Genomic DNA, 9,146 nt, shown 5'->3' with positions numbered 1-9,146 from the left:
ATTTGGGAAAAGATCCACACCAGAAAACTTAATGGTCAGCCATAACAATGAGTTTAGCCATTTTGAAGAATGCAACCATGCTAGTTTCCTTTTCGCCTCATGCACATGCTACTGGTCTAACAGAATTCCCTCTGTTACCATGGCTGATCAAATCCTTTCTGACAGTAGAGAGAAAGATGAATGGAAAAAAGAAGCACCATCAAGCCTCTCTGTCTGTTTATGATGCATGTAAACAGCTGATCAGATGCCTTTTTCACTCATTATTGTAATATCTGTGAAACACTGGTGGGATTCTGGCAACATTTCCACTGTTGCCCTACCCTTGACAGTCTTTTTGGGTGATTGATGTTTTTTTTTCCTTCTTCTCATTTTCTGCACTTGGTGAAACTCTGCATCTGGTCTCACCTGGAATAGTTAAAGACCTGTTATATATAATCCTCAGATTAAGGGCATATGAAACACAGCTATCAAAACCTATGAGGCTGCTTTCCTTGTATATCTAATCATTTAACAGTAACTAAAACCCAGGACCACTTTTATCAGCTAAAAACAAATGCATTTGGGTATAAAGTAGTGTTGATTGCGTTTTGGGCAACTCTTGATATTTTAGTGAAAGTATTTCCTATTTTGTTGTGTAAAAACAAAAAACATTAAGAGCGACGGCCCTCTATGGGTTAAAACCCGGCTGAGAATGGAGGCTGATGACGTTTTGGAGGGTTCTTATGTCACAAACCAGCACTGTTGGCCCCACCCCTTTTATAAATACTAGCACCTGTGGACTCTGCAATCTATGGCAATTATATGGTTGGACTGAGAGAATTGTGAATAGAGAGCTATAGCGAGTATTGAACATTTACGGTGCAATAATAACCAAATTTCAAGGACTATATTTTGGCTAAATCGAGGCTAAGACAGACCGATCATATTTAGCCCAAAAAATAACATTTAAATGAAGTTCGGTATTTGGTGGGTAGGTACAGTAGTTAGCATAACATCGATTGTTCTTTGAAGATATCAATATACTAGGCGTATTTTAAGTGCTCCAAGAGCCCCGCCTATAATCAAGACATTTTTAGAATTTCAAGCCAAAATCGTTGCACTTAGTTACTCTGACTATGAACAGACTGGCTTTGGCCTTGATTTCTCAAAAATGAAGATGAACAACAAGAGCGAGAACAGAGAGTTATCAGCACTTTCTTTAAACACACATATACATGGACTGGTAAATGTGCTAAGTGATACAAACGCTCATCAGTAGATTCTTTGACTCTGATTTGAGTCCATCCTCCGCCGGCCTCTGGCTCTGTCTGTTGATCAGCTGCCTGTGCAGCATAATGTGCACGTCTTCTGTGTATGGCTGTGACAGGTAGAACAGAAGAACCTGATGGACTCTCCACAGTGAGAACTCTGACTGAGATTCTGATGAGTGAACAAGCGGAGAATAAATAATATGACAGACATGAACCATTACAGGAAGAGATTAGACACTGTTTGCAGAGAGTAGCTAGTGCTGACTATGAGTCAGTCAGAAGATTAAGACAAATCTGCAGCTGCTCTGAAGATAACGAAGAGAAAGAAGCAGGATTAAAAGTCAGCAGAGGGAGTGATCGAGAGCATTGTCTCTTTGAATCTGTGTACCCTTTGTTCTTTGGTCATTCTGTTTTAGAACCAAATCAAAATCACAAATAAACGGTGTGGTTATTTTGTTTTACTAATTTAAAACCTAAACAGAATTACAGAAAAATCAAAAACCAGAAAAGCTGCGTTTTTCTGTTTTAAAAATCAATCTTCTTCAGTTTGTGTGATATTTGGATATTTAAGGAAAACTAGGATGAGAGATTCATGTTTTAATCTCACCACACAGAGTGGACCCACAGACGGGGGCAAACTTTTGGTCTCGGACAAAAAAAAGGAGCAACGCATGAGTTACATTACTGATGAACTGGTGAATTGAAAGATTATTAATACATAAATAAAAAAAAAAAGGATATTACCAAAAACATGCACATGATATGTGATTAAAGGAACACGAGGCGGTGTAATGAATCTACGGGCGCTCCTCGTTTCTTTTTATCAACTTCCGTGTGTTGACGGCTGTCGTTCGTGTGCTAGCGGTATTATAACGTGAAAAAAAAAATCATCTATTGTTTCTCACACCAGCCTCAGGGGCAATAGTCAGTCACCTGTTTATTGGGACCATAACACTGTTAGCTCTGACAGAATGTGACGTGCTTAAGATCTTGTTCTAATTTCCCCATAAATATCTAAATATCTCACAAACGGAACAAAATTTCACCATTGATATTTTAATTTTAAAACAGAAAAATGCTTTTCTGGTTTCTGTTTTGGTTTTTAGTCAGTTAAACAAAATAACCACAACATTTATTTGTTATTTTGATTTGGTTTTAAAACAGAATAACCAAAGAACGAAGGATACACGGATTTCTTTGCTCCAACAGAGTTCAATGACAGGAACGCTTGTGCAACCCTATCACATAACAGCATATGACCAGTGCAGGCCCAGAACCTCAGCCCTGGGTCACATGCACTTTAGAAGGAGGCTCACTCTATCCCTCTTTCTGTCTGTCTTCCTCTTTCTGCTCACACAGCCTGAGCAGCAGTCATTTGGTTTAGTGACAGGGCTGTCATGACATTTATATACACAGAGGAAAAAAAACAACACACTTTCAGTGCTCATGTCATGTAGTTGGTGCGCTCTACATTTTCTTGAACATGTATTAGACAAATTGCTGCTGTGTTCCCAGCAAACACACACACATATACACCAGTTAAATGAAGGCTTTCCACAGGGACCACCATCAGGCCACGTTACTTCACGGCTCCACAGGTGCAAACTTCAGCTGAAGTTTAGCTCACTTCCACAGGTCAGAGTTCAATCTTAGTCCACAGGCTTCAGTGTCACAGATCCAATCCCAGCTTTACTGCTGGTTTCACAGGTACAGTCAGAAAAGCTGAGAAGCTTCATGAAGGTCACTGCAGCATGATATCTTTAAGGTTTTCCTGCAGGATGGTGTCCTTGACGGCATGGAAGACAAAGCGAATGTTTTCTGTGTCTACTGCAGTAGTGAAGTGGTGGAAAAGTGGCTTTCCTCGATTTCTCCTCTTACGGCTGAAGGACTGCACCAGGAACGCCTGCAACAAGCCCATCATAGACAGCAACATGGCATTAATACATATGTTCAGTTTAATTTGATCAAATGTATTGTGAAAACTAGGTCTATTAATTGTAAATGTTTATTTTCTAAATTTTTAGGACAAATGTGAATAATTGCAAATCACTGCCTCATTTCAATTCAATTTGAGTACAACAAACATTTTTAAATCCGGACAAATAAAATGTAAGGATACTAAATTAAAATAAGGAACTTTAATTAATAACAATGTCAGCATAAGGACTGTAAATTCACTGATAAATGAGAAAAGGAAAACTGTTTTAATGCCATCACACACTGTATTCCAGGTGCTACAGTTCACACTATTTTAAACAAACTTGATCAAAAGCTGCCAGCAACTGTTACCAAAATAGTATTACGTGTAGGGACCAACAATACCACCCGACGTGAATCGATGCGGACCATGAACAATTTTAACCTTCTCTTTAACGTTCTAAAGACACATGGGAAATCAGTATTCCTCTCTAGTCCTCTTCCTACACTAAATAGAGTTATAAACGATTTAGCCGTCTCCTAAAGGAACTTCTTATAATCCTGCTGCAAACTCCATAATTTCACGTTTACTGATAACTTTAATCTTTTTTGGAAACGTGCTGATCTATTAAAAAAAGATGATGTAATTTACATGGAGCGCAAATGCTAAAGTCTAATTTACAGTCTGTGATTCACAGCTCTACACATGCATGACGAGCTGAGAATAAAAAGCCAGCTACAGACTCCTTCATAGATAAGCCCCTTACTCAAAGCACAGAGCATCTATACCCTATAAACACTGAGCTGAGCATTATAGAGCAGCACGCAGTATTTCTCCAGTATTGGCTTCCCTTCATTGGCTTCCTGTAAAATCTAGAATGGAGTTTACAACTCTCCTCTTAGCCTACAAAGCTCTCCATGATCAAGCCCCTGTATATCTAAAAGATCTGTTAGTGCCCTATCGTCCATGCAGAACACTCCGTTCTCAGTTTGCTGCTCTACTGGAAGTTCCAAACATGTGTAGAAGTAGAACACCAACACTACAGTATATTCAAACACAATCCACCATCTACACATGGGTTTCAATGGGTGAAGTCCAGTCAGACAAGATTGTGCCAGGTTGCAGCCAACCCCCCACTTCTGAACCCGTTGTATACCCATCACACTGCTTACACACCATTTACACTGATGTCCACCCCGTACTCATTCTCATTCCACTCACACATAGTCTAGCACCAGGTGTTTCCATGGAGGCAGACCTGCTAATACTGTATCATGTTTTTCTGCAGTCTCTGCCTTCTGTGCTGACAATTAGGGTTGGGCATCGTTTGGATTTTAACGATTCTGACTGCAATTCTCAATTTCGATTCGTGTTCTAAACGATTCTCAATTCCGATTCTTTGAGTTGTGCAGGTCAAGAGGTCACATATTTCACAGGAGAGTTTTTTCACTTGAAAAAGCCTTTACACAGGCCATTTTTACTAATTCACTTAGTTGATTCAGTTTAATTTATTTGATGTACTGGGTATTCAATTACAAAGGTCCCCAACTGTAACTGTAAAACTGAAATTTGCTGAAATAACACTTCAAACAAGTTGGCAGCAGTCTAAAAAAAACAAAGAGCTGCAGCCCAGGTAGATGTGAAACAAATAAAACAAACTCAAAACCTGGAGCAGTCATGCGCCAAATCAATCAACAGTTCTTGTTAAAGAAGATTATTATTATTATTCTGGCAACTAGGTCCTAGTCGCTCAAAGTTGAAAAATGTTACCTTTTTAAAGCGACTTCAAGCAACAACTCCCCCGGCCATCGCTGTCTTTAGAGCCGAGGCTGCAGCCCCTCCCTCCCACTACAGTGAGACGGCTGCAGCTGAGGGCTGTACTACACTTCCTCAGTTTACTAGGGTGAACTCATCCTTTAGTAACTCCGTAAGTTGATCATTTAAACCGTAAAAGCAGCCGGAGAGGAAGTGATCAGCCCTCTCTCTCCCACCTGTCAGCGGCTCCGCAGACACACACACACGCATACACAAACTTTGCGTAAACAAACAGAACAAGAAAGGGCGGAATAAAACAAACCCCAGAAAAACAAAGGGAGCAAGCAGTGCGGGCATTTAGGAACCGCAAAAACTAATCGAATTTCAAACATCTTCGTAATGGTTCCGGAACCGGACGTTAGAAACTGGTTCTCTGTCCCCAGCCTTACTGATGATTCAAAAGTGTCAGCTTATAAAACGGAAAGCACAACATGGAGCCATATAATTTCCATGCAGCAAAAAAGCTAATGCATCATACATATTATTAACCGGCTGATTAATCGTTGATAGCTAAAATCGGCCCGATAAAGCAGCCGCATCGATTAATCGTTTGGGCTCTGTTTGTGACCTTCATTAGTTTTTACGGAGGACGGATGCACAGTATTTTTACGGTTTTTTCATTAAAAACCTAAATTCATCTACAAAAAAAAAAGAGACCAAGACCATGAAGATCATGTCATTAGGGATGCACCGAAATGAAAATTCTTGGCTGAAACTGGGAACCAGCCTAACTCTAGTACTATTGCATTTATGGTTCTGACTGTGTACTAACTTCACTAAAAATTAAAGCATTACAATTGCATAAACTAATATTAATGCTTCAAAGAATAAATCAAATAAAAATATATTAAAATATGTTTAGCACTGACATACCAACAATGCACAATATAAAATAAAATAAAATGAAGTAAAAAATTAAATTAAATGTTTAACATGGCCCCACTCATACATTAAATAATAATGTACAGGCCTATAACTGACTGGGCTGCTGAAAAAGAGTCAAAATAAATATGTTCTCTCATTCTTAATGAAGAGCAGCTTCTTTGCTTTATCACAGTGAAATTTGTTCCTGACAGTCTCTCACTGTCAGCTCTGCTCTCCTTTTCTGCTCTCTAAGCGGGTTCTGTTCATCCATTGCAGAGTGGATCATTTCTTGTGCACGCAATCCCACATTTAAGTAATGATCTTTATAACGTGACTCAACTACAGCTGTGATGAAGTCCAGAGGATCAATGTGAAACGTGTACTGACCGACTTTGAAGCTGAATCTATGCTTCTAATGGGTAGTTTGGATTATTTGTGCACGAAGCAACAGCATTGACGTGACACAGAAGCATAAATCATCTTGAGAGTGAACATTTCATTGTTTTCACTTCGTGCTCCGTTGCAGTCAGGGTAGGCAAGGTAGGCAGTGCCTACCCAAGGGTAAATTGATATTTTGATTGATAATTGTAAATTATTTATTTTTCCTTTTCCAATAGCCTACACTACCTATAAGTTTGAATCTGTCAGCATTTTGTGCTTTTCATAGCCCAAATGACTAAACATCACTATTTCCTGGTACGGCAGAGACACTACACAGTCTCACTCCGCTGTAATGCTGCGTTCACACCGAATCTGTCTTCTGCGACACCTGACGCATCTGCTGTATGAAACGTACCGCAGGATCAAAAAATGTCTGCCTGACGTCATCGTCAACAAAGACTCTGATTGGCTTTCGTCATGCGAAACAGCCGCATGAGTTCAATATTTTCAACTCTTGCGAATGTGTGGATATGCGTACAATCGGGAGCGTGCTCGCACGGCCAACGTGCGGATCGCACCGCACTGCCGCACAGGAAAGATTTCGCATCTGGGACGCATTTATTAATTGACTTCGTATGTAATCTGGACGTACGGACATTTGGTGACCCATCCGGTGTGAACACAGCATAAGGCAGGCAGAGGCCACACCCTCTCCCAAAAGCACACTGCTGCTCTGCCTCGGTTTCCATAGCGTGTTTTTATGTAAAACGGCAGCTCTCTACACAGCCTTTGGATGTAAACGTGCTATGCTAAATGCTATATGTACGTTCAGAGTGCATTAGTGAATTGATAGAGCGTGGCTGCTGCTGCTACGTTCTCGAGCTAGTGGGCGGGATAACACCACAGGCAGGATGACAGCGCTTGAGATGATAGAGAAACTTTCTTTTGAGGAAAAACAACAGCTTTTAAAAGATGGGAGACCAACACCTGAGCTACTAGACCTTCAGCAAAGGAAAGGTCAGAGCATTTTCCTTTTCATGTGCTTTTTTCCACAGTGAATGGAAGGATTGACTTTGTGGATGCTCCTCACTGAGGCTGTTCTGAGTTGTTGTTGTTGTCATTTTCTCCATGTTTCTGTGTTTCCAACTAGGGATGTAACGATTCACTCAACTCCCGATACGATTCGATTCACGATACTGGGTTCACGATACGATTCTCTCACAATTTATTTTACAAAATGGGACTGTAGACAATTTTTTTTTTTGGGAAAAAAACTAGAAAATACTGTATTATTTTCCTTTTATATTTCATTGTCAAAAGAATCCCTTGATGAACTATTCAAAACAATGTAATTTAACTAAAAATAAATCTTGAATGAAATAAATAAAGGAATAATAGAAATGAAAATGAAGCCTATTAATTTAAATTCTGGTTCTATAATAAACAATGCAAAACTGCATAATAGTTCTTTTTCTTTAAAAAGTGCAACTGAAAATGTATTTTGTGCCGTAACAATTGGACTTTAAAAAAAAAAAAAAAAAACGTGATTACACTGATTTACGTCATATTTGTTTGGACCAGCAGAGGGCGCTGGTAACACAGTGGTTGGTTGGCATGCAGATATCTTGCAGTGAAGAAGAGAAGCTATGCTAGCAGACAGAGCTAATAAAAAAACGTGACTTTTACAGATATTCAAGTAATATTAAAGATATTCTTTCAGTGCTAAAGGGGTAATGAATCATTTATTAACATATTTAAGAGTAAAAGGCGGCCAGAAAGAAAGTATTAGCAGACTCCGCCCGCCGCCTACACTTGTGGATAGCTGCTGGTTAAAAAAGTACTGCGATTCAATTTTTAAAAAATCGATATCAACCGTGATACCTATGAATCGATTTTTAACTGCCTTACGATTAATCGTTACATCCCTATTTCCAACACAAACAACGGATGCGCTGCTGGGTCATGAAATACATTTTGTTGGGAGAGTATGGAGGCTATATTGAATAATTGTTCATGTTTCTTTAATGGTGTTTTACAATCTTGATTTTGTTAGATTGCTAAATGCTTGTTCATGTGGATCTAGTTGGGTTTTTTCTTTGTCATTATGAATTTTGTATTTTGATAAGCGCATTGAGACGACTTTGTTGTAAATTATGATATACAAGTAAAATTGAATTGAATTTAATTGAATTAACACTTGCCAGCAGACACATATGGAATTGTCATTGGTGTTGACATTGGTGGTCTCGATTTCCAACGCCCTGCCTACCCAACCCTCGTGCTCATGGCACGTCACTGGTTTCAACCTCTCCTTAGAAGAGGTTTTAGTGCTCAGATGTGTTGAGATACGTCCACAGCACAGACACAGTGGCTCGTATCCAAACATCGGGCACTGACCGCAGTGTTTGCTCACGTCATCACAACATCCTGTTTAAGCCTCGTTGTTTCAGTGGCCAACTTTTCAGTGCCTCACTACATATGATGGCTAAAACCACCTCTCTAACTTGAGGCTTCTCATAGCCGGAAGAATTAATATTTTAGTTGATAAAGTAAGATGATTGGCTACTATTGTAATTGTAATACAATTGAGGGTGTTACCTTTACTAAATTAGCAGAGTTGACTAAACATCATGAGATTTCTAAGCAGCAACAGAAGCTCCCTAACCTGTACGTCCTCCAGTCTGCAAGGGTCTCCTCTGAACTCTGGAAAGTTCTTGCGGATGTCCACGGTACGGATTTTTTCCACCAGCAGATCAGTTTTGTTGAGGAAGAGGATGATGGACACATTCAGGAAGAGCTTGTTGTTGACGATGGTCTCAAAGATGTTCATACTTTCCACCAGACGGTTCGTCCTGCGGTCCTCCATCAAGACCTGGAGTCACACACACACACACACACATTTCACATTATTTGTCTGT

The 9,146-nt window shown here is 39.6% G+C and overlaps 1 protein-coding gene across 1 annotated transcript in view; it reads right to left on the bottom strand.

The window, feature by feature from the left end:
* Window positions 1–1,927: 1,927 nt before the first annotated feature.
* gna12a (guanine nucleotide binding protein (G protein) alpha 12a) overlaps window positions 1,928–9,146 on the bottom strand; it is a 40,138-nt gene continuing 32,919 nt past the window's right edge. The window contains exons 5-6 of the mRNA XM_028459156.1: window positions 8,894–9,100; window positions 1,928–3,153 (exon numbers count right to left, since the gene is read on the bottom strand). Of these exons, the coding sequence (XP_028314957.1) occupies window positions 2,992–3,153; window positions 8,894–9,100 (369 nt within the window). The 3' untranslated portion in view covers window positions 1,928–2,991. The remainder of the gene's footprint in view (window positions 3,154–8,893; window positions 9,101–9,146) is intronic.

This window comes from Gouania willdenowi, chromosome 1 (assembly GCF_900634775.1).
Source record: "Gouania willdenowi chromosome 1, fGouWil2.1, whole genome shotgun sequence".
NCBI classification, from domain to species: Eukaryota; Metazoa; Chordata; class Actinopteri; order Blenniiformes; family Gobiesocidae; genus Gouania; species Gouania willdenowi.
The sequence above is the reverse complement of the archived record's forward strand: the minus strand, read 5'-3'. Positions and strand labels throughout refer to the sequence as shown.